Source organism: Anopheles stephensi, chromosome 2 (genome assembly GCF_013141755.1).
Source record: "Anopheles stephensi strain Indian chromosome 2, UCI_ANSTEP_V1.0, whole genome shotgun sequence".
Taxonomy (NCBI): Eukaryota; Metazoa; Arthropoda; class Insecta; order Diptera; family Culicidae; genus Anopheles; species Anopheles stephensi.
The window spans coordinates 17996166-18021824 of record NC_050202.1 but is presented as its reverse complement, the minus strand read 5'-3'; the positions used below and the strand labels follow the sequence as shown (position 1 = coordinate 18021824).

The window sequence follows — 25659 nt, the reverse complement described above, 5'->3', positions numbered from 1 at the left end:
CACACAACTGAAGGGAAAAGATGGTTGATGGTGCAAATACAAACAAAAAGCTACTCGTGGTGCAGCAACTGTGTGTGACTGACCTACAGTGCGGCCGACGACGATGATGGATGGATGGATGGCCAAAAAATGAAAAGGCTGCAGCGGTTTCTTTCTTGCCGCGAGACGCCCGCCGAGGGAGAATCCGATTCCGATCCGATGAATGAATGTGTAAAAAAGTGCGCTGTACCGGCGGGTGGGAGGCGAGCAGCAAACCAGAAGAATTCAGCCGACTGGAGAAGCCAGGAAGAAAATGAGCATGATTCATCATGGGTTCCTTCCGTTCGCTTTTGTGTGGGGAAGATTTTGTTTTCCTGCTTCTCTTCTCTCACTTCCATCGCTCAGGCACCATTTGGGCTGCTTCTTCTTAGCCACAGCGCAAAGTACTATGTAGACTTTTGGATGATGATGTACGGATGGAGGGAAGCAAATGTGTCGGTTTGCTTGTCTCTTTCGTTTGAATATGGAAGTTTATGTATGGCGCCCGTATTTATAGAAGATCCTTGTATGGTGCACAAAATATCAAATAAGCATCTTTTAAAAATATTTTTAAATAAGAGACATAAAACAACATATAGGACCAATCCAATTTCAATCAGAATATATTACTCATTCACTCAGATTATATTGCCAGCAATTTTTCTCTCTTTTCGTGTAGTTTCATAACTAAAGCAATTGCTAAAAAATGTCCGAATGATAAAACACAATCTCATCCACCAATACCACCTAGAAGGCTTTCGGTGAGCATAAGTTTGGGGGAAAAAAGAGGGTGAAATTGCTGTTGGTACTTTATGGTGGAAATATTGAGCGATGAGTACGGTCCATATCAGCATAAGCCGGCAGCAGTGATGACGAAGATGTTGTTCTGTGTGTTCTATACTACTGCTGCAGGCCGTGGATGTGTGTTTCACCCCTAAAGGTAACATGCTCGTACCGGTCAGTCGTCGTATTGTTGAGAGAGCGAGAATTTGTTGATGTAGGGCTGGTGAGAAAAGCGCACGTCAGCTGTGCGAAGGTTTTAAGGGTGTTATCTATCTAGAGGTGAGAGTATTTGGTTTCATAGTTGGTTAAGTTTTTTTAATGTTAAATCTTCAATGAACGCCTATCTTGTAGAATATAGATAAACAATTATTGCTGAAGTTTTTTTTTGTAAAAGAAAATTTAATCCCCAACTTAAATAGGTTTTCAGATGTTAATTGTGGGTTTCTCACATTGTTTTAAATTCACAGTCAGTCCTGTGTGCAGGGAACGGTCGCAATTTGAAAATTATCAGAAAAGGACCTCCGATGGACTTTTATATATTTTTTTAAATATAATATTGTTCACTTGTGGGATCTGGCTAAATGTTCCTTCCTATCGACGATATGTTCAACGTCGACCATATTTTTCTTATACCACAGCTCATTCGGCTTTATTAACAACTCAGCAGACATGAACTATTTTGGCTGGAGCTGTGTTGTAGAGAATCTTCTTCACTGGATTGGATGCACTGTTTAAATGAAAAAAAGTTTAGTCAAACGGGTTACCTCATCGCATTACTTCTGGTGTATATTATAGTACAACAATGTGATCTACATTGCTATCTCTTCGTCTTTCACCAGAAAAAAATGTCTTTAAAACCAAATTGGGTCGAAGCACCGCTCTTCACATCGAAGGACCGGGATTCAAATCCCATCTGGACCGCCTCTCCCCGTACGCAGAACTGACCACTTTGCTACGGGTAAAATCAAGTCCCAGAAAGCCAGAAATGACTGGCCGAGATCTTTCGAGGTCGTAGTGCCAATGGATGAACAGAATAATTTATTTAAGAGGATAATGAACCCTAATTTTGTAGCAATGTAATCTTCCTAGAATCTCCATTCAATTTACACAAAATATGTCATATCGAATCAGAAAAATATTTGGAAACTCCAGTTGTCTTTTCATTTGGCTTGTTAAGCCCATAGCAGAAAACTAATAATAAATAATTATGCAAATTGTGCAAACGTTTGTAATGGTTTTACTATAATGTTCAGAATTGTTATAACATGTACAGCATATAATAAAATGTACACAGCCATCAGTTGCAGTCCGTTGTAAATCATAGACATCAGTAGTAGAACACAACCTTCAATCGAACTGCTGTAGTTTTGCTCTCGTGGAAATAGCGCGTTTCCCTCCCAATCCGCAAACTCCGGTTGAGAGTGAGAAAGAGAGTGGTACCGCGGCCGTATTATGCTTCTGCTACGCGGCCCTGCCGACGTGAGTGCTTCAATCCCACAGCTCTATCGCGACCGAACCGCGCTACGAGTTTGACGTTTGGCTTGCTCGCGCTTGTCGATCCCGCGCCGTATCGACGAAGACGCCGCTGCGCGCATTGTCTTTTCTGGTAGAACGACGAACCGGTGTAGTGTGTGGTGCCCTCTGCTCGTACCGCTCCGTAATCACAGTGCAAGTGAGCGCAAAAAAGCTACCGAAGCAGTGCCAGCTCTCACACACACACGCAGTACATAAGAAAAGTACAACACCCGGTGGCCGGTGTAATCGGTCGGGGTCACTGTTGTGTGGGGCCGATTTCTGTTGTGTGTTAGATAATAGTTCCGAACGACACTTTCTTCACCCGTGCGTGCTGCTGTTGGTGGTGACCACCAGCGGAAGTAGAAGAAGAAGTGTCCCTTTCCGTGGGTATGTTTTCCATTTTGTGCGTGTTTTGGTGCATTATAGTGCAGAAGGTGCGCTTAAATTTATTGAGCAGTGTTGTTGTGCCGGTACGCTCGGCGGAAGTAAAGAATTTCCACAACAGTTTCTGTTTTTGCTACCAGTGCGTATTTCGTGGGGCGTTTTGGGCAGGGAAAAACACATGCGCAGTGTTGGTGTGCTTGGGTGTGAGGGAAAATCGCGCACTGGTTTGCGTGAAAATGAATGTCTTTGAAGATCGGTCGGTCAGAACCCCGAATGTGGGCAGTGAAAATGATGTTAGGGTCTTGTAGTGCTTTATCACGTTTTTTGCGGTCTGGAAAATTATTAGCTACAGAAAAGTTGAAGAAAAATAAATCGAAGACGTGGAGTGCTTTAAATTGTTAAAGCTAGTGTTCTTGGTAAGTGTTCTGTGCAGGTTAACTAAAGCTAGTTATTAACTGCATCGCAGTGAAAATTGCCCACAAAACGTGCGTCTCATTGCATCTGCATTATGCATTTTTCATAATTGTATGTGTGTATGTGTTCTTCATCCCTATCAAAGGGTATAAACTGAGACCGATGACAAGGAAAATCCATCATCAACTTCTAAGGGTGTGTGTGTGTGCGCGTGCCCTTAATGTCATAGCAGTTTTGTGAATGAAACAAAACAAAGGGGGAAAATAGGAGGAACCAGCACGTATCCTTCGGCCTGGGAGTGTACCGACTGGGAAACGTGACCCCCGTGTATTTGTGACAGGGAAGCGCATTGTGTTGTGCTGCAAACCGGAAATGTCTTCATTTCTGATGTCACTTGGCAATGAATCATTAGACAATTTTGGATTTATTTTTATTTTAGCATTATTTTTCTAGAGGATAGTTTCCAAACTTTAAGACGATGTTCAAAAAGGTTTTTGAATTCGCCCTGATTTGTTTTTATTAGCCTAATGTGTTAAATAGTTTCCCTAATATTTTGATAATATCTCCTATTTTTTGCCTGCCATTTCTTGGTTTTTGGATAGTTTGTCCGCTTTGGAGGAACGGCCCAAATGAGATTTGAACCCCGATACTACAGTGCGAAGGTCGGCGCCGCTGTCGCATCTATTACCGGGCGGGCCCCTACAAGCAAATATTAGAAGTAGATTAAAAAAGTTAGAAAAACGGTCAGAAACTGCAGGACTAAACAAAATATATCACGGAATCCTTAAAAAACCCTCGGAACGATTTCAAACATATTTGGGAAAGCTAGAAAAAGCATAAGAAAATACTCTGTATTATTTCATATATGGTCTTCAATTTCCTTTTTCATTAGCTTTATCTGTTTCTTAAATATTTAAACCACACAAGAAAATAAAACACGGAAAAAAGCATCTATTTTTAGCTAGAACCTCTTGACTCATCTTTGGTGCTTCCTTATCTAAGAAATTCACTTCTCATGACACGTTGCTTTGCTGCGCTGAGTGACAAGTGGCAAGTCAAAGAAATTAGAAATTGCTTGCCAATTGTCTCGCGCCCATTGTTTGCGAGCTGTTGCAAACTGCCCTTTTAATGATTCATCCGGAGTGGCAACAATTTCCCCATACGGAGAAGCATTATTTCTGTTGTACGTCTGTTGAGCTTGCTGTGACTTATTCTTCTAAAGCTAGAGTATCTGTTTTTGCTTCCATGAGAAACAATATGATCAAATGTGAAATAGATGGGGTGAAGACGAGGGGTTGTTAAATTATTAAACTATTCGTAAAAATAAGCGCCGCATAATATTAGTGCCGAGGTCCGAAGAGTAATGACCTCAATATGAAGTCAAACACACGAACCAACCTAAAACACGATGTTCTTTCAGCAATGCTATTCGTCGTGTAGTAGTAGGTACAACGGTGCTAAACAAATTGCTGTTGCGTAAAAACAGTTTCAAGTCATATTAGTGGAAGCCTGTGAGGGATTTATCGGAAGGTTGTCTCTTGCAAAATGGCTGGTACAGTACCCCCTACGCTTCTTACTTCTGCACCTTTCGCACACCGGGGGCCGTCTGGGGCGTCGTCGGAAAAGCTGGGTCGTCACAGAGGGTTAATCGTCAATGACGCCACCGGTGTTTTGTTGTTGCTTCTCTAATGGCGACAGTTTTGCGCGTCGTAAAAAGCTGTTTGTGTCACACTGGTGCGATGTGACTTCCCGAAAGCTCCCGGAATGCATATATACGTTCCGTTCCGGTGCGCTAACAGAAGGTTGCGTTTGGTATATGGTCGGTCGGTAGTTTGAAGGCTGGCCGCCTTCGGTTGGTTGTGTATTGAAAAATCGATCAAATGTTTCTCGTGTTTCTTTCGTGCGGTCGACTACCTTGGCCCCAAGGAGCTTGTTTGTCTTAGACGCTTGCCCCTATACCATTCTCCTGGAGGGTGGCTTCTCCCGTCATCGATTGCACAAAGGTACATAGGAGGGCATATGAGGGGGGTTTTGATTGGGATTCCCGAACCCCATCCGACCGGCAAAATGAAGGGAACCTTTTCATCGATTTTAAGTTTGCTTTGGGAAACAAGCAACCAACAAGAAAGTGCAGACCAATTCTTTGGGAGTTTAATCAGAGAAAAGTTGGACTGTCTCGGTAAGGTATAGCGTGTGGTGAGAGGTAAGAGTTTACAGAAGAAAAATCGAGGGAAACTTCTAGCACACAAACAGTTTTCTTTTACCGTACCGTACACGGTATGTAGAACATCGATCCGTGATTGGGCAACAGTTGCAACCTGAATTCTCTACTTCTAACGATTTTTTTAAACTAACCTTAAATTTCGCAATAACATACAAACAACTCGAAAAGAAACTTAATAGCGAAAGGGACCCGATAAAACGACCCATTTAATGTTGCATTTCAGCGCTGTAAATGGCTCATCACAACGTATTAAACCAGTATCATTCCTTTGTTTATGCTTACCCTGAAGCGCTGAACTACAGTAATTGCATCACACTGCATCTACGCTATCGTCCGATCCTCCTTCCAGCAGTTCCGTAGCCGGGAGCAACTGTGTGTCCCAGTCAAGCCAGTCTTCTTGCTCTGGTCCGTGCTAAACAGCCAGCCAGCCGGTTTAGTGCAAGTCTTTCTTACTGGCCCACTTTGCTTCTGATCCGAGTGGGGTAGATATGTGTCCACTATAAGGAAGAACTCATGCCCTGCCAATGGAAGGCTCTAACGAAGCGTCGGGTGGAGTAAAGATTTGCTAACTGGATGGACGAAGAAAACGATGTTCAAAACGGTCGTCTAGATGGTGCCGTGTCTCGTCGTGGTCGTCGTGATCGTATCTTTTCCTAGGTTGGCTAGCTAGCGGAGGGTTTGGATTGCGTGGAAAAATTGTAACGGAAAATGACAGCCGCTCGTAGTCGTTTGTCACTTTTTTTGCGTCGTGTCGTGTCTGGCGGGTGCATAATGCAACATATAAGCGATATTGCAATTTATGAAGGGAGTTGCAACCTTCGGAAAAATTAATGAGTCTGCTTTGTGGCTTAATTTTGTATAATACTCCTAATGTACAAGTATTCGCTTCACGAAAATCTTGAACTTTGAAGGGGTTCAAACTTTACTGTCCATTTTCTTAACCAAACCGGGCTTGTTTCAATCGCTCACTCGTCAACACCAGGGAAATGGGAGCATGAGAACAAAAAAGTAGCGCTGAAATTGATCATTTTGGTAAAGGGAAACGGATGTCGTAACGGGATAGAGAGGAAGACAAAAAAAATCCGGCACTGTTTATGCGCGACCGAAAAGAGGAAAAAGGCGTCACCAGCCAACCTAATTCTCGTGCGTATGTTTCGAAAAGCGTTAGAAGGAAAAAAACACAACTACCACAGGCAACGAATTGTGCTTTCCGTAGTAGTGTAGTGTAGTGTGCTTGGAAGCTGTTGTTTGGTGTATTTACGCCGGCCAGAAAACACCTTTTGCATGGCGAAGAAAATCTACCATAAGATCCATTCCAGCACAGGGAAAAGGCAAAGAGGGAAAAGAGAGCGTAAAGAACCAACGAAAAGATGGCAAGAGATGAGATAAAAAAAAACACACATACACACACACATAGTGGAGGCAGCGAAAACTCCCGCGAAAGATCAACTCGAGAAAAAACGACGATCAACCTTAGCGGGGTTTGGGTAGGTGAGCGCCGGGGAACCAGAAACGGGAAGCGCAAGAAGTTCGTTGAACTGGTTTTCGCTGGCCTACCGTTCTAAATGCAACTCCAAGTCCTCTCCGCCAGTGTTGGAGCGCGAAGAAGTAAAGCAAGCAGCCAGCAGCCTATACGTCTTCGGATCTTCGGCTGAAATGGTTTGCACACGGTCGGTCGTAAGGCATTGCTAGGGCCTCCCGACTGTGTGAAGGTGGGATGCTGCTGCACCACCACCGGGGATGGAGCAACTGATTCTTGGCAATAAAATACTGTTGCGTACCCTGGGTGCACGGAAGAGCGAAAGAGCTAGAGAGATTGTAGGGTTTGCGGGCAGAGATGTAGAATTGTGATTAATTCTCGTTCGCTCGGCCGTTTGCTAGTTTGTGACAGTCTTAAAGCTGTAATGGGATCAACGATAAATGTTGTGGCATAGTCAATGTTTAACACATGTTTTGGATGATGTTTGCTTGTGATTACCTTAGAATCGGAATTTCCTCTAAAGTTTGCTATTATTTATAAACTGCGAATCATGTTTGTTCTTATTATGATGTTTTTTTTTGTAAGGTTTACCTTCTCTCTGTCTTTGGTTTGTTTTGTTCTTTTTCTACTTTTAACTATTTTATTTTACTTTAATTTTCTTTTCCTTTTGTTGTTTCTTGGTTTTTTATTCTTGTATTTCTTCTCTTATGAAAACAATTGATTATACAGCTAGTTATTGAGATAGGTCTTATTAAAATATATTTTTCACAGTTTTATTTTCTCTTTTTTGTATTGTATAAAGCTTTTTCTATTTTATCTTATTTTTGTTTTTCAAGCTTTTGCATTATTTCTTATCAGTTTTAATTTATTTTCTACTACTTTGAAAGAATCTGTTTATATATTCTTATATTTGCATAACTTCCTTTTTTATCGATCTTATTATCATATCTTTTTTTTTGCAGATATACTTTCTATCTGATTTTAATTCCCTTTATTGTTTTATTTTTATTTTTAACTACTCTATCTTACTGTAGGTTTACATTCGTTTCGTCTTTCTTTTTGTTAATAAATATTTCTTTGATTTTCTACTCTTTTGAAGAACTTGTTGACAATATTTTATACATGCACAGATTCTTTTTCAATCAATCTTATCGTGTATTTTTTACAGTTTTACTTCCTCTATGTTGCAAATGATTTCACTTCAAATTGTATTGAAATATTAATTTTTTTATCTGATTTTGAGATATCAGTTGTATTGTTTTTTAAAATTAAGTTATTTCTTTGTTCTATCGATTTTTACACTTTTGATCGCTTGTCAAGCTTTTTTAAGCTTTTGTATAATTTTCTTTTACTGTAAATCTGTTGATTCCTTCTCATGTTTATAACGATTTCCGTAAACAAATTTTACGATTTATGGTTTCGAAAACGGAAACAACATTCAGTTGTTTCAATTTTCCGTTTTCTTTCCACTATCTTTTTTCTCTCTCTCTCTCTCTCTCTCTCTCTCTCTTTGTGATGGGGGAATGTAACACAAAACAAAGACAAGCAAACCATTCGCCGCCGCTGTAGGAAGCAGACCTTTGCTGTGTGTTCATTCTCCACCGCTGCCCGGTTTCTTTCGGTGAGCAAAATGAAACGAGAACTACGGCTGCTCCGGCTGCTGGTAGTGTACCGTAATTTTAATGAGCAAAATCCGTTGCTCAGCATTGCTAGGAACGCGCATTTCGGAACGCTGCTTCTAAATTGTCTTCCGCTACATCGCCATCAGTCCCCCAGGTGGTGTGGGTTAATTCTTTGGAACCCTGTGTGCTGTATTGGCTTTTGCGGAGGAAAAACAGCTTTGACGCAGCATAATCAGTTTTGGGGGAAAATAAACGTTCAATGCAATTATGCTACGCGGGATGAGGATTAAAAATGTCTTAATCGATTTTTATGCTAGCTTTTAAGACCATATTTTTATTGGTTTTAAGCTATGCTCCAAATAGCCCGAAAGCAAGATTAAATGTGGTGGTAGCCAATATACTTCAACAATGTCCGGATGCTTCCGGTTCAGATTGTTCCACTGTCCAGATGAGATAGCTTAAATTAGCGCCGTTTGTGTCATGTTCACTTCACGCCGTCTTATCCCACCTTTTTTGTGATGTTATTTATGAAACAAAACTACTCCTTTTAGTTTTTACTCCTCGGGTTTTTGATTTATATACGAGACTGGTGGTAAATTCGCCTCCGCCGTTTATACATTTATCAGTCGCTGCTGCGACAAGGTAGTTGTGCCCTATATTCACGGCCAGAAACTTTTCTGGGTGATAACTTCCACCATGAATTTTGAATGCTTTGGTGCTTGAGAGTTTTCAGGCCCAAAAGCGTTCTGCTACCGTAACAATCTCCATGGCGAAGGTTTTTTTCGGATAGCGATTAGGTTGAAGGGGAGGAAAATACCCGTAGCCAGATGTGGTTGCAGGAAGCAAGGCAAAGCAAGAAATGCATAACGAGATGCGAGCAGCGCAAGAAGAAGAATGCTGCAGAAAAGGAAAACACAAGCGCTGGGTGGTAAAAATTTTCCCACCTATCCTCAACCCACAACGCTCGCTGTTGAGCCTCGTCAATTCGTTTCCCGCCCGGTCGAGCAGAGCATCATCACGAACTTGGCCTAAAAGAACGGCACGACCGTAGCAAACAGGGAGCAGAGCCGGCCAGTGCGAGCCCGTATTTCGCGTGTTACGGTTCTGAAGGTGTATGCCTGTGGTGTGTGTGTGTACCATGGGCCGGGTGGGAAAATTAATCGAAGAGTGGTTTGTACAATTGGCCAGTGGAATTCTTACGGGTCAACCTACTTCGAGTATCGTCTGCAGGGGGAAAAGTTGTCTTAAGTTGGGAATAGTCTAAAACAATTGCTTTTGAATTGAACGTCAGTATGTATTCGAAATAACCGGCTATAGAAATATTATTGTTAGTTAATGTCTTAATAGTTTTTCTCGATTTAAACGCCTTTCTAATAATTTTTTTCTATTTTATTCTTCTCATTTTAGGTCCCAGAACGAACTGTCGACAATAGACACATTCATCATTCAATTCTTATCGTGCTTTGCACTTTCGAGAGGCACCGGCAGACACGGTTTTCCAGACCACCCTATGATAAATCAGTCTGAAGGGAGAGAGTGGTTCTCGAAGCTTTGATATGGTTCACATTTTTCCATTTTCACCGGCCTCTCGGGTCTGGAAATGGGACTGTGAGCTTGTGCAGAACGTCGATCGATAGACGCGCTACTACGGTTAAGCACCGAACGAAAACACATTTTACAACGACGATTGGATTAAGTGCTAAAGTGCTGTAAAACTGCTGCGAAGTAGAGAAGGACACGCATATGTGCAACCGATACGCAACCACCCCAAACACCACCGATTGCGCATCGCCATTGCATGGTCACCACCTTGGTGTTGGCTGGTGCTGTGGTCATCGACCAGACAAGCACCGGCTAGCTACCGTCGATCATCGGTGCAGAAAGTAGTGCGCTCATGTCCTTGCCCACGTTACCGCAACCGGTGGAGACTGTTGGAGACGCAACAACACAACACGACGAATCAAAGCCCACAAAATTTCGAACCACGTTTATTCGATTCGGTTGCAAAGTCGATCGAAAAACAATCTGCTGCACGACAAACCCACCTCCACCACTACTAAACGGGTGGCTATTCGTATGCAATAGAGATTTCGGTTTGTTTTTCCTCTCCGGTAATGGTCGAAACGCTTTCCTCGTTGTCACCACTATCGCGGAGCATTATCGCATCACAAGTTTTCTGGTGACTCTAAAATCAGGCTCGTATCACCGGCGTATGGCGTACCGCGGAACGTCGAACCTTGAAAGCAAAGGGGTAGAAAATTAGGCTCAAAAAACTAGTAGCAATCGGCGGACTAGCGGACGGACTACTGGCGCTATATCGGGCTGGCGGCTTTAAGTGCCAGTTACGCGTTTGGGTGCATAAATTGAATGTGAATGAGCTGTACTAGGGGTTGATTCCTCGTTAGAAAGTGTATGAGTTTGGGCACGCGGGTTTCTTTTCGCATCATCGAGGACGATGACAATTATATCACGGTATCCTGTCAGTGCTTTGGGTGAATTATTGAGGTCTGCCGGTGTGCTGAGTTAGCTCGCGCCACTCATCTTTATCGTGCGGCGGAGTTTCGCGGTAAGGTGGACGGACGGTGGCAAGGTTACGGAGTGTATGTGTGGTTAATGTGGCGTTGCGTTTTGCTGAAAAATCACTTTGCTATGATAGAGTGAACATGAATCGTTCATTATCGATCCGTTCACCGAACGCCACCACCGGGGTCTCCTCATTGCTTATAGAAAGCATTCGAAAGCGTCCAAACATGCGTTTGACAGTTGATGTAGTGTAACTTAAGAGGTTTTTTATTCGTTATCTAATATCATTGTGTCGAGTATATTCGTTTGTTGTTAAATTGTTGTAGATCTAAAATATGTTTCCATTATTCTTGACGACGGTGTCTTTATAGCCGAGTGAAGTGTGTGAGTGAATGAGTGATTAACTAATAGCTTAATCCTAGTGTGATAAAGATATGTAAATAAGCGAAACGAAATTGCAGCATTAGATATTGTAGTGTAAGCTAGAGCAATGTATTTATTCGATGCAAATTCCATTCCACCCAGAATCAATACGACCTGCTGCGTGCTAGTGCGTGCGTGCTACTAGAGAAGAGTGTACACGATGCGAATGGAAAAATGATGCATTTGCGAAGTGGAAATTTTACCAGTGATTAGAGTGTGAGAGTGTGTGTGTGTGTGTAGCATAAATCTCGGAGTACGGATACCTTCGCACAGCAACGCCTTGCCGTTACATCAGCAGCAGCAGTAGCAGCAGCAGTCGTCAAAGGAAATAGCTAGCCAACATGAAGCGCACACCGCGAAAACCCAGCGTATCCGGATTCAGCGTCGATCGGGAAAGTTTGGCCGAATGGGCAAAGGATAAGCCCCTCAGCATACTGCAACTAGATCCGGCAGATCGTGCTGTACTGAGAATAGCAGGTATGTGAGAATAGACGATTATGCTTCAAATTAAAAGAAATGGGAAGAGGAGTATATGTTTGCTCTTCAAGTGTCATTAGGACCTAAAAAGCTCAGTACCCTTAAACTCTAACTAGGCAACTCATTGCGGCGTGACCCACCGTGACCTGAGTAAAGTTTTCTAAAATTGCAAGGGCCAACCATCCCCCGGTCGGTTAGGTCACAATCTATTTTTGCTGAGTCAAGACACAAGAACCATGAATCGACCGACGATGACTTCAGACGATATTTGTCGCCGGTTGCGTCAGGTGCTGGTAGTGCTGGAAGTTACGCCACCACCTGAATCATAGCACGTGGACGAACAGAAGGCACAGTCTGCCCGACCAAATGGACGTAACCCGGCTCCGGCCAGCAAAGCGTCCCTTCCTTCTGGGTGAGCTGTTTATTTCCGAACTTGACATAAATTAGCAGTCTCGTTCTAACCGGCCGTGCGTCAAGGTTAAGGGTAAACGTAGCTAGCGTTTGAAGGTTACCCAACGAAGGAGGTTGTCACCAAAGCCGGCCTCTTCTACCTGTTCTGGTGGAGCACTTGAGCCCTGGAACGAGAGCCACTCGAATTGGACCGTTTGTTTGGGGTTTTCGTTTTTCCTCGCGCAGCAGTGTATCAAATTTGGGTTCACACTTGACCGACACCTGATTCTTGGAGGTTGTGGTTCGGTAAAGGTTGAACCCACCCAAGCTCGATGGTATTATGTTTTGAGATATCGACAAAGACTCATCGATCATTGAAGTTTCGAGTATTGCCTTACTTCCAATCTGTCAGTTTGGGAACGCTTGTTCAAAGGCACGTGCTCGGCTGCCATTTTGTCTATTGGCTATCAATTTGGTGGTGACTACCCTGCTGGATAAACAGTGTGTCAATCGATTAGGTTGTCATCGCGTCTGACCTCCTGCCCAGCAGTCAACGCGTATAGACAGCTGGCACGGGTGGAATTCCATTTTGACCTTTGACTGGGCTGTAAAACTTCACTGTCAATTATAATTCCCTTTATCATCATCGCGGGTGCCTGGTGTTGATTTTTGGGGCGCAGTTTTTGGAAGAAGCTCCATGACATGATTGATTGCTGATAGCGATTTGACGTTCACTGTAAAGGCGTGAAGAAGCGTCAGTGCTTTTGGAGGAAGCTTTTGCTGGCTATAATCGAATAGATATAATACATTTTACATCAGCAGAAGGGAACTTATATTAAATTGTTGATCCTACACCTCGATGTATATCCTGTTAAAATCCCCTTCAAACCGAGTCAGCCGGTTATGCAGGACCTTAAAGACGTATTGAATTGCATAAACGTTGCCTGTGGATTAAGGTTCTTTAGCGGGCCATCGCGTGAAGCCCTACCTGTGTACGGTGCATGAAATTCAATCGACGCTTTCGGCCACGACGTACCTACGTAGGTCTGGTTTTCGGGTTCCAGAGCCGGGGCGTCTGGTCTGGTGAATTTGGATAACGCTATAAACACGGTCGGGCGCAACACAACCATAACATGTTGAACTGTGCAAGAACGGGAATGGAGCAATCATCAATCAAACCGATTGATTGGGAGCTTTAGCTTTTTTGGGCTGCATGTAATCGATATGCGCGAAGGGAGAGTTGAGAAAAGGTAGCAAACAAAAAACAGGCACACACACACAAATGCCGAAAATAATAACAATTTCTGTAAGGTTTCTCGCTGTGCGGTTTGGCAGGTCAGAATGTGTTGGGCGTGAGTGTGCAGACAGCTGGGGCACCATGAGTGTTCGTGGAAAAAAAGCCTCCAAACCGTCTGATTATGTTCGGATATCCGTCTCTCTTGAACACGATATTAATTTAATGTATTTATTTGTTGTGCCTATCAATCGAAACGATGAAGCTTTTCTAGCAACAGATTGAGCATTTGCAGCAACAATAGGTAATGCTTGGCATGCATTGCGTGTGAATAGGTCTCCATTGACGGGGGGTACCATCAGTAGTAGTATCGTGAACGAGGCTTTTACGAGCTTTAGGGTCAAGTGGAGTGCTTGAGTCATCATGTTCATCGCTCATAAACGTTCTAGGAACATCCATTAATGATGGCGGTGGTGGTGTAGTTTTCTAAAGCACCGCTTTGCGGTCCTGCAAGCAGAGGAACAATGCGCTCGCACTAAAGACGAAACCAATTGTACGGTTGTGCTGCGAAAAGCTAAAAACTCATAAAAGCCATCACTTTACCGACTGGGTGACGAAGCGGCGCCAACCATATTGATGGCCAATGACGTCACGGTGTAGAGAAAAGAATGAAAGGGATAGAAGGAAGCTCCCCGATGGGTGTTGCGGCGTACCTTCACAGTCACAGACTTGAAGTTCTTTTGGTTGGTGTTTGCATTTCTCAGTTGCCACATATGGAGTGATGGCGATGGGGAAGGAATCACGCCCCAAGAATTTGATGCGTTTGTTCCGGTTCCGAAGCTACGCGGAAGGTTGAACAGTTTACGCAATCGGAGCTGTTTGCCCGTCTTATCAACCACGTGGCGAACGATGCGTATCTCCCGTACAAGGGGTGTCAAATGGTGAAGGAAATCGGACATGTTTTTTTTTTGGGCGATATTGACGCATATCACATGTCTGGTGTGTAGTTTTGGTGTATTTTTCTAATTAAAATTTTGTCTTGAAAAATATGTCCGACACACAGCGCACCAAGCTAGAACCGGCGGAAGAAAAAGGAAATCCTATTTTGGGGATTATTTTTTTGCTATTGACAAATTGGTTTTTCTTTTTATTGCAACAGGGAATACCTTTTTTGTTGGAGGTTCCGTATCGTGAGTGGATAAGCCAACGGTGTTTAACTAGTGATTAGATATGGTTCGGCTGAGGATGGGAAACATAAACTGCGAGAGAGGAGATTAAGGCTGGTTTGGTCAGGGATTGTATGTAGTATTAGCCTTGCTGAAGTTGAAAATAAGGTGCAGTTTACCAGATTTCGAATCACGTCCACACCAAGTCGAGGAAGCCAGAAATGGCGGAACGAGGACAACCACAACGAGGTACAAGATGCGGTGATGCAATAGCATTGATTCTTTTTTGTAAACTCTTTTCGTGAAATGATAAACAATATCATTTATTGAAAATGCTTCAGATGACAGGGGAATCAAATGCCTCATATTGTGAAGTTACCAGATGATATTGTAATTGAAGCCGATAGTATTGAACACGGTCCGTCAGCGCTCGGCTAAGTGCGTACAATATCAACGGCTACTATGACAAAATCATCTGAAGACTTCGCAATAAAAAATATTTGATTCCCCTTTAATCCCCTGAAACCGTTGCTATACCAACTAGCTTTGATTACCATTTCATCTAAGGAGTTTGCAATAACAATGGATACTATTGCAATATCAACTGAAAACCGCTGTAATTTTTTTATCTTTACTGTTTTGTTTCTTTTATTTAATTCATGCTCATATTACTTTGGTCTGGTTCTTATTTGAGTTTAATTTAGTTTTAACTGTTTTTCTAGAACACTAAATTGGTTTTAACAGTTGTTATCTGTTTTTTCTTCTTTCTATGTGTTTTCGTGTTATTTCTTACATTTTATATCCTGCACCAATTTACATTATTACGAAATTGTTACATGACACTGCTAAAGCTTGCCGATACTTCTCACTTTCAGCTTTTATGACTATGCATTGTGTTCAATCTGAACAGCGCTTGAATGAGTTTGAAAGTGAAGTCCTCGTTAATAATTTTTGCTTCAATAATACATAAACCTCGCTGTCGGACTGTAATCGGGCTCGTTGTAAGCCTAAAGCACACTTATCCCCGTACCGTACCTGTAAAGCTGCCAAACGAAAACTATTTGTAATTCTAATCGGTGGAAAATATTGGAAGCTACATTTATTAAACCATGTTTAAACCATGGGCAAACGGAAATCGAAAAGGTGAACGAAAAATAGTTCAAATGGTGGGGTTTTGTTTTCTGTTGGTTTGCTGAAACTCTCGCCCGCATGGCATGACAGCAGGCGATATAGGTTCGGCTGTCGGTTTTTTTTCTTCTTCTTCTGGTGAACAAACAACAAATGCGTGAACTACTAGCATCTTCGGTAAAGTTGCGGTGGTCGTGTACGCACTAATGCGAACGCATACGCACACATACTGGTCCCAGGTTTGCCTTCTTGGAATGTTAGTTGTGCGGGAGATTGTTCGCTTTTTCAGGTGAGCGAGATACACCTGAATCGACTTTATTTAAATTTCGACTGGAACGTACCGGAACCGGGAGGAAGGAATCGGGTTGTGTGTTACGTGTACCGCCATGTGCTGTTGAAAGCGAACCGGCGAAGACTGACAGAATACGAATCTTGCGATTGAATAAATTTGGGGGAACGATAAGGGATTGGCAAACAATGTTAACGATCGCCTACGCTTCACTGTATGCAGATTGGCTTTGTTAATTGAATTTAAAATAATTGTGAATGAAAATTGGCAAGCTTTGGCATATTGCTGCATATTAAGAGATCGAGTGCAAAATATTCGGGATATTTGTTGTTTCATAACAATACTGTTTGGAGCGGGAATCAATTAAGGGTCCTCCATAGATGGAGCCGTACGATTTCGGAAGAGAACACAATTTATTACGGATTCTCTCCACGTATTGATTTAAATTATTGAGTTCCTATCACCCTGTGGATTTTTGGGGTTGCAATTTTTGCTAACATCGTAGTAAAGATTACATCTCAAGCAAGTAAATCAACTACTTGAGTAGCGTAATTATGCACCAAAAAAAGCTCCACCCTAAGAGGAACTCATATTCTACACCAACCGAGTGATTTCATCCGTCAGCGGTTAAATATTTGTCCAACACTCCACATCGCCCGTGACGACGTGGCGACGACGGATGAGTTGATGCGGCGAGGTCCATCTAACGGCTCACTTGGTAGAGTGGTAGTCAAAATCGGCACAAGTAAATATGTGTCTATCCACGCTTCGTAATGGATTATCAGCAAATCAAATAACGCTTCTTGAAGCATTCCAACAGTTGTATCTCTCTCTCTGACGCTGTCGACTCACCGGGGGTGAGTTGATCTTTTTTCCGAATCGGAGTGGTTTGATTGAACGATTTTCTATCGCTTGTCCGATCGCACCGTCGCACAGTGGGACGCATATTTCTACTAAATTCTTGCCTGGTGTGGAGTGTGAATTGAAAGTTGGAATTCTTTTTTCAGGCAGTGCTCTCACTCGTTCTAAGTTCAAATGGCACAAGGTGTTTGTGCGTTTTTCTTAAACAGTGGAACATCGTGTCTCCACGGTTTTCTGAAGTTGGACGAGACAGAACCAAGATTAATTCTAATCGACCAAATTACTCGGATTAGCCCGATCTTCATTCTATTATGGCCCTATGGACCAGTAACCGGCCTATTTGTGTGGACCCTAATCGACGTGGTCTTTGCTGTTGTTTGCAATGCATCGGTCGTGCCTGTGTCAGGCAGGTGCTGTGTGAACTCCTCTACGTTGCCGAGGCCGAGGTGCTATCGATGCTGGGAACGTAGTAACGTAATTATCTCGCATTATTGATTTAATTGAGTAGATTAATGGTGTATGTTGATTGAGCTCGGGCGGTGGTTACACATTTCGAATGTCTTGATTAATATCACTGTACAGCGCTCCACACACGTACACACCTCTTATCAATGGTCAATAAATGTAGTTGCTTACATGGAAGTCCCGGTGTTGGGTGTCGTTAGGCATGTGATGACTTGCTGTGCCTCGGGGACATTTCGAGCAATCGTTCAGGAATGCCTCAGGTGATAGGGAAGACGTTTATAAGGGGAGGTATTTATGGTAGGCGATAATTGAGTAAATGAGATTGTTAAATTGTACAATTTGGTAATAAGGTATTAAATGGAAGTCGTTTCAAAATTGTAGGGAGGTGTTTTAATATGCCTTAAGCTGTCGAATTAGAAAAAAAGACCGGCCTACTGACATCAGAGTTCAGTTGAGTACAGTTGAGTTCAAAGAAATGAATTATAGCAAATGAATTATAGCAAAGTGACAGATGAACCAGTAGTAGCAGATGAACACAGAATAAGAGAGTTCTAATCCATATTTTACAAGTAAATACTACACCAAGTTCTCTGGAACTTGACAAAATCTCTTTCTCAAAATCAGTGAATATTGCACCATGATCGACTCTTCATTAAATCGCAAGTTCATCGATCACGCTCTCTATCATTCCACGCACTGTTCCCACTGTGCAAAACGGCAGCAGCTTCCATCGCATGAACCACAGCTCGACACATCCTCTTGAACTTGAACTAGACACACAAATTCTCGAGATAGTGATGCCGATGCACTGGTGCTGCCCTCGGAGCATGCAGAGAGAGAGATGCTCGTGCCCCTCTACTCATGCTACTCACATCACGGCCATGTGATCTTGGTTGATCGGGTTTTTTTTGTTGCCACTGTTGCCACTGTTGTTGCTTCTGCTCCCATCCATGGTTGGGCCCAGGAATCTACGGTGCACATATAAACAAAGCTGCGATTGCGTTGTGTAATGGTTGAGTAAATTTTACATTCGTTTCAGAGCACAGCAGAACGGTGAGAGCGAGCGAGATTAGCTATTTTTAAGCGATGCGCCCCTTTCCCAGTTTTGTCGCTGTTTTGTATATGGTTGGTAGGTTGTGTCTTTCTTTCTTGCTCCTACATTCGGTGCCTATGGGAGTGGATAGTGGAGCAGCTTCTGGCAGTTGTTGACGAAGGGGGAGGGTTATGGATTAGATTGTGGGGATGATGATGGCATTCGGTGGTGCTAGTGCTAGGTGGGTAGTAAAAGGTTGCTAATGGGGTTGGAACGGAACGAATATGGCGACTGAGACTGAAGAGTTCATTGACTAGAAGACAGTTCCGTTTCGAAGCGCGAGAAGCATGGTTTTTTGGGGAAAAATATTCATACGGATCGTCCACAAGAAGTTTAGGCTTCAAACGTCTAATTTGAACGTATAAAACCCTTACGATCGTGATCTTTCAAGACTTTACAATTCCTATACGATTTTTAATTCATTTTTAAATTGCACACTTGAGCAACCCATTACGCTACTCCGGGTAATTGGCGACCATTTATCTGCGAAGTCAAACAAAGCATGACGCCCGTTTTATGATCGATATTGGGTGGATTGCAGCAACAAACAATAAAGGCGCACCGTTTATTGGTTTTGTTGTGCTTTATTGCAAAATTAAAGTGTTATAAATCAATATTTTGCTCCTTTTCCACAGGAGCATAACACAAAACAGTTTGTCATAAATTTTACTGTATTAAGCGTTGCCACCACTTCGGATGGTGTAATTTAAAAAAAAAAAAACAGGTCTTGTGAACACATGTGAAAACATATTTTGTAGTATTCTGAATTGGCAATGATGGAGCACGCTAAGACAGCACACTAGATCCATATTTAGCAATGGAACGGCTAGAAATGGAAACGCAAATGGAACCAGGGGGGAAGGGGGTTTGGGGTGCGGGTTAAGGTGGTATTTGATTAGTTTTTAATTTAACCATCCAGCCAACAACCTCCTATAATAATCATTCAATTCATTGATTTTATGGGCCAAACTATCATTTGATTATGCGAGCTCGCTCAGCTATGGCAGCGGGATGGACGAAGCAAATCCACGTCTACCGACGACGAGACGCGAGATATAGAGGCGAGTTTAACGATTTAATGCGTACCGGAGTAGATTGTCCAGTTAATTTGTCCTCATCGGCCGAGAGTTGAAGAAACTTGACTTTTTGATGCATGAGAAACGGGCAAACGATCGTGTGCACCACCTGTGTTGTGTGCGGTGGGTTATTAGGCTTGATTTTTAGGGCCTAATCTGCGCTGGAAATGGGTCCGCCTGTTGATAGGATTTAAATTTCAATTTGAATGAGAAGAAATTACCGGGGCTGCTGCTCCGGTTGTGCTCTGGTTAGCGTGGAGCGGTGCGTATGGGATGTAGAGCAGGAGACTCATTATATTTAAAATACCAAATTACCCCAAGGTGGTGCTCTTAAGTCGTTGCAAGTCTAGCTGGAAGGTTTTGTGCGACTCGATTTTCTTTGTGCAAGGAACTTTGTACTTCGTAACTGGCATAGAATATGTTAAATTCAATGCATTTTGAGGTAAGCTGTCGAGGCTTAAGAAAGCATAAGGCATCGTCATGGTAGCCGTTTTCATGGACCTCGTTTGACGTAGGGCTTTGAAGCTGGTCTGCTGGTTCTGGTAATCAAGAAATCAAGATTTACCGGACAAGGGTGCCGTTGTGGAGCTTCTGGTCTGATGAGCAGGGGTGAATCTTTTGGGGTTTTCAAGGTGGACGTCGTCGGTAGATATGCTGACGTATTCCATGCAGTGTGCCAAGCAATGACGTAGTTTATGTTAATTTTTGTCTTCACTAAATAGGACAGTTAAATTCTTTATTGTATTTTATTATACTAAATTAAATATTATTCATATCAATTACTAGTCGTAACACATTTGACTATATGGTAGAGATAGAGTTAAAAAACGTGTTGAGTGTTTGAATTTATGCTACAGTAATTTTTCTCCCTCAAACACACACATTTTGACCACGAGTGTATAAAGTCTCTGCTTCTACCATCTGGAGGAAGTCGATGAAACCCCATGAAACGGTACCTTGCCCATATCTAGATTATGCGCTGCTACCCAAATTATGGGTTCTGGAGACCGACCTCTTCTTCCCCCGCCACTGGATGTTCTGTCTGGGCTTGATGAGGGAGGGCCTCTGCAGCACACGTGTATTATTAAGTTTTGCTATTTCTTTCCCTGCTTTTCAATTTTAATTTCCGCCGTTGTTCTGCATCCATGCACGCGCGCCACCACTGCGCCGGCGTGGTCGACTGAATTGGTGAAGCGTTCGCTTTGGATGCTTGTTTATGGAGAATGTATGGAAAATATACTGCAGCTAGTTTTTGATAACTCTTCAAGAGAAAAAAGGTAGCTTTACACCCCTTTTTTATCAATAAAGTCAATCATCACCTCCCTGTAATGCATGCGTTCCCATAAGTTTAACGATGAAATTATGACGTCACCGTTAAACGGCCATTATGCTCCTGGATAACCGTTCTTTTCAGCTCCGTTAACGCTCTTTAAAGAATCATAACCATTTTTCAAAGAAAAGAAACGAAAAAAAAAACGACAGCTCGACTTCGAAGAGCAGCTAATCGTCTTCATCTTAGCCGAACAGCAGATGCACACACAAGATTCAGTTTTACGGAAAGAAAAAACTGAGAGAAAAAATATGCTTCCTCGCGCTGGATGGTAGTCAGCACGAGAGGCGGGGGCTACATTCCAATGGAGCATTGGTTTCGGTTTGGAATATTCTAAACTTCTTTTCTTCTTCTAAACCCTGAACGAACCACATTTGAACATGTGTTTCTGTAGTGTCGCTTGGAAGAAAATGATTGGTTCATTCCTAAAATTCCTCAATGTATTTTGTGTGACACTGTTGGCTTAGTTGGAGCGATGCACGTCAGCAATAGATTGTCGCCTGTCGTGGTCTGTCTGGTAGAGGATGAAAATGTAATTTTTAAGTAGATTTTCCACTCGGTCTAGAAACGTAAAAGAGTAAGATGCTCAGAAGTCCTCTTATTCGTTCGTATGTGAGAAAGGACAATCTCTCTCTTTCTCTCTTCTTGTCAATCTTCTCAATGAGAGTAAGTATCAGGTGTACTAGACTCCATGACATCACGTCGTTATATAGTCAGTCATTACTGCGGGGGAACGGTCCGGATGGGATTTTAACCCCGGTCCTGCCTAATGAACATCAACGCCGTTTTCGCCTATTCCACGGGGCCGCCCAATGGTCAATATAAGAGCCGTTAAATCAATGAGCTATTTAAACTGGTCATGCCTCGGTTGGCTGATCATGTCAGGAGAATGATACCGGACCACCCAATCGATAAGCCCGAATTGAGATGAAGTGAGATGGTGTTGATGCGTCCGCCAGAACTCATGGGATATTGGGCTGTTGCCCGTTAAATCAATGAGCTATTTGAACTGGGCAGGCTTCGGTTGGCTGATCATGTCAGGAGAATGACACCGGAAAACCCAATCGATAAGCCCAAATTGAGATGAAGTGAGACGGTGTTGATGCGCCTTCCAGAACTCATGGGATATTGGGTTGGTGGAAGACGGCACTTAACAGTAAACGGTATCGAGGACTTCTGTAGCAGGCCAAGACCGTATAGCGAGTCAGTCTGTCTATACACAGAATTTGTGATTGATTATACTCAGGTCCAGGTTGTATATACATCACAAAGTCTGATGTTACCCACGAACAAAAGGAGTGGCGGCTCATTTGATGTGCATTTATTATGTGCTAATTATGTAATTTTTCACCCCATGCTTCAACCTCTGGACACAAGTCCGTTGCACTGACATTGAACCGTCGCGATAAAAGATTAATTGATAATGAACGGGTGACGTGAGTTGAAAATTCAAGGCTATGGTTTATCTCACAGTTAAGCTTGTAGGATTCAATACATTTCCTGATAACACTTCCAAATTCCATATAACATGTGGTTTCGTTACCTGTTAACGAAAATGGTATATTTTGTAACTAATGTAACAAACTAAAAACAAATGCAAAACAAATAAATAATAATCATCATCACCGTGACTAATGAAAATCTGATGCAAAAGGTTAATATCTTCTCCTCGCGTGCACAATTTATTGCTCGCATGCCAAATGTGACCGGCGAAATCCATGCAATTGGGTGGGATGTGCGTGCAATGTTTTCTTTTAATGAAACCGCTTCGCGGCGGCCGCCCGTACACGTACGCTGAAATTGCTCGTGCGGGTGCTGAAATTGCGCGTGCGGGTGATGTTGTTGATGGTGAAGGTTTTAAGTAATGCTTGACGAGATGCTGGTCAAGCTGTGAGTATGTGAGCTTGAACGCTGATGGGAGTTGAGACTTTGACTTTGGTGCACCGTCGAACCCCAGGCTCTTGGGGAGGGTGTGTATGTAATGTCGTGTGAAAACTGTTCTCACATTATTTCGCAATCGACAAACAATGGAAAGATTTTGAAAAAAGAAAACAACAAACGGAGAAGTAGAAATGTATCAGCATTTTCTCACTTGACGTTAGATGATTTAATTTGCATTGACCTCAGCGGATAGGGCATTCGGTCAAGGTGGTGGTGGTCGGATTGCCGCTAGCCAATGTAATTATAATTGAGCTCCAAACAAAAATAATTAGTCGATCGTTTTCTTCATCGGTGCTCGGTATGATACGCAAGAATTAAGCAAACGTTGAGCCAATTGACACGTAAAATTAACCCAAAAAAAGATGGACCTTTGGATATTGGACCTTAGGAGTAGATCTTTACTCCAAAGATTTTATTGTCACCTTTGTAAAGTAAGGTCAAGTCGATAATAATAAGCTAGGTCCCTAGTAAGGCTTACAGATTAAATAAGCCCTTTGGAGGGCTGGGTCAGATAAAATTAGTTGATTTGCTTGGTTAACATCATACTAAGGTGTTAAGTAAATTTGAATTTTATTAACAATTTTTTTATGGACTATATGAACATGTAAGGATTATTTTAGTCTTAGTGGATATGAATTTCCATTTTATAACGTCGTATTTCAACAGAGCTGTCAAAACTGAGCGATTTGTTTACACTCTCCAGGGTTTCTCAAGCCAAATGAATGTGAAACATACGAACGAACGTGTGTGTGAAACATACGAATGTGTCTAATGTAGTAAATTCGGCTAAAGTTCGAGTAAAGTACCAAAGCGGCCCCCACCTCCTCCCTCCCACCACTCATGAACACTCTCTTTTAGCTACTGAGTTATCGAAAGGGGACTGTTTTTTAGACTTTTTACTACAAATATTTATTTATTTATTACTTATAATTATTATAATTTATTATTACAACACATTTACACATGCTGTTATAAACATTAATATCTCAGCAGCCGAAAGTGATCCTATTTCAGACTTGGGCCTTCATTTTCTTTAGCTCTCGAGAAAATTCTGAATGGGAAAAATAATATATTTATCCAGAAACTCTTAAACAACTTGTCTAGAATTTTTAAATTACTTCTTTTTGTTGTTCGAATGCCTTCTTCTATCAGCTACAACTCAACGCTATGGGATTTCGCAGCTGAATGAAACGACTTATTTTTGCTGTTTATGGCCCTTGCGGTTTTAAATGCGAAAATGGCGTTACTGCTGAGTATCGGCTAGGGGTGTGTGCGTGCGAATAGCAGCACTGGAAGAAAACAACCCGAGGAAAAGAACCCCCAGCCCGATTATCTCACGCTAGGGATCTGGGGCAAAGCTAGCTAGCCTAGCACACTCTAGACCTTGCTTTGCGGCCAACAACGATATTCACCTGCATCTCCCATTCTTCCCTACTTCCTGCAAGGGAGGAAGTAAAAGGTGTTTGTAACTCGACTTTTTATTTGGTTCAACAAGTGGCAAAGCTTTGGGTGTTTTTTTGTTGTTGTTGTGTTTCTTGCTGCTACTTCATCGAATCAACCCATTTTCTGCTGGCCACATCCGTTCTTCCGCTTACTTCCTTCACGGTGTTTCCTTTCAATTCCAGATCTGAATGAGAGTTTCCAGTGGGGTGTATCTGTGTGTGCCTGTTTTTTTGCTATCTTAATTTCCCTGTTGAAGCTGTTGTTTGCGTGTTCCTCACTGAAAGAGGTGCACGCATGTGTATGTGTGTGTGTGTGTGTAGAGAGTGCGTATGCAAGTAGCGCATAAATTTTAACTGCACCATGAATACTACCACCAGCCACATGAAAGAAGGGACCATCATCGCTCTTGTGCATCTTTTTGCTGCTCGATAAAAGCCAAGAGCACCTACGACAAGCACCAGCACCCATTCATACGCCAGGTGGAGTTTAATTAATATATGATTAATTAAGAAATTTTCCAACCTGCCCTTTTTGCTGCTGCTGCTTGCCAAGCGCGTATTTCCTTTGCTATTTGCACACTTGTAAAACGCAAAAGAAACAAAAAAACGTCTTTAAAGCTCTGGGAAAGCTTTCGCGTTCGGTTTTGTGTAGTTGTGTGAATGGGCTGACGGTAGTGGAAGTAGTAATAGTAATTCCGTTTGCATTTTACGCCAGAAAAAAGGGGAGTAAAAAGACTTAAAAAAGCGCAGTACACACAACATAAACATCATCGGAAAGAGACGCACACCAGAAGAAAAAATACGATTTTGCAAAAATTATTGGTTACCCACGGCGGCGTGTTTAGAAAGCGTCCTAAAGGAAAAGCGCGCGCGCGTATGTGTGTGTGTGTGCCAAGGAAAATGGGTGGAAAGAGAGGAGAAAAACGAGGAAAAATTATATTGTTGGTATTGGCCATTTCACTCGCACTCGTTCCACGCGCCGATTGCCACTTGCTGTCTCATTGGGACCGAGTTGGTTATCTTCCGACTGCAACCCTTTTTTTGCGACTGACTTCTTTACGGGGAGCAATTTTCCTTCCCGCAGCAGCACTACAATAAGACCGTGGTGGTAGTGGTGGGTACGTTTTGCAAACGTTTCTGCATGCCACGCATATGCATTCTTGTCAGTCATATCTGCACAATCGCCAAGATTGGACCGTCGCCGTTTTTGGTGTGTAATCGCGCAGTTTTACAGTCTCGCTTTCAGGTGAAGATCGGTTTCCGGAGGTGCTGTTGTGGGATGAAATTAGGAAAGAAAAATGAAGCAGTTGGCATTTTCTACTGCTCTATCCCCGCTGCAAGTGTTTTAGATTGGTGGCCATTTGATTTTGATGGTGCCATT

At 42.5% G+C, this 25659-nt stretch overlaps 1 protein-coding gene across 9 annotated transcripts in view; it reads left to right on the top strand.

The window, feature by feature from the left end:
• The window catches only part of LOC118507230 (microtubule-actin cross-linking factor 1), a 181242-nt gene that overhangs the window by 2760 nt on the left and 152823 nt on the right, over nucleotides 1–25659 (top strand). For 6 of the 9 annotated variants that reach the window (XM_036045455.1, XM_036045457.1, XM_036045452.1 and 3 more), the window contains exon 2: nucleotides 11335–11863. In XM_036045455.1, coding sequence (XP_035901348.1) covers nucleotides 11728–11863 — 136 coding nt within the window. In that variant the 5' untranslated portion in view covers nucleotides 11335–11727. Of the gene's footprint in view, nucleotides 1–2324; nucleotides 2704–11334; nucleotides 11864–25659 lie in introns of those variants that run through there. The other 3 variants (XM_036045456.1, XM_036045453.1, XM_036045454.1) reach the window with 3 other exon arrangements.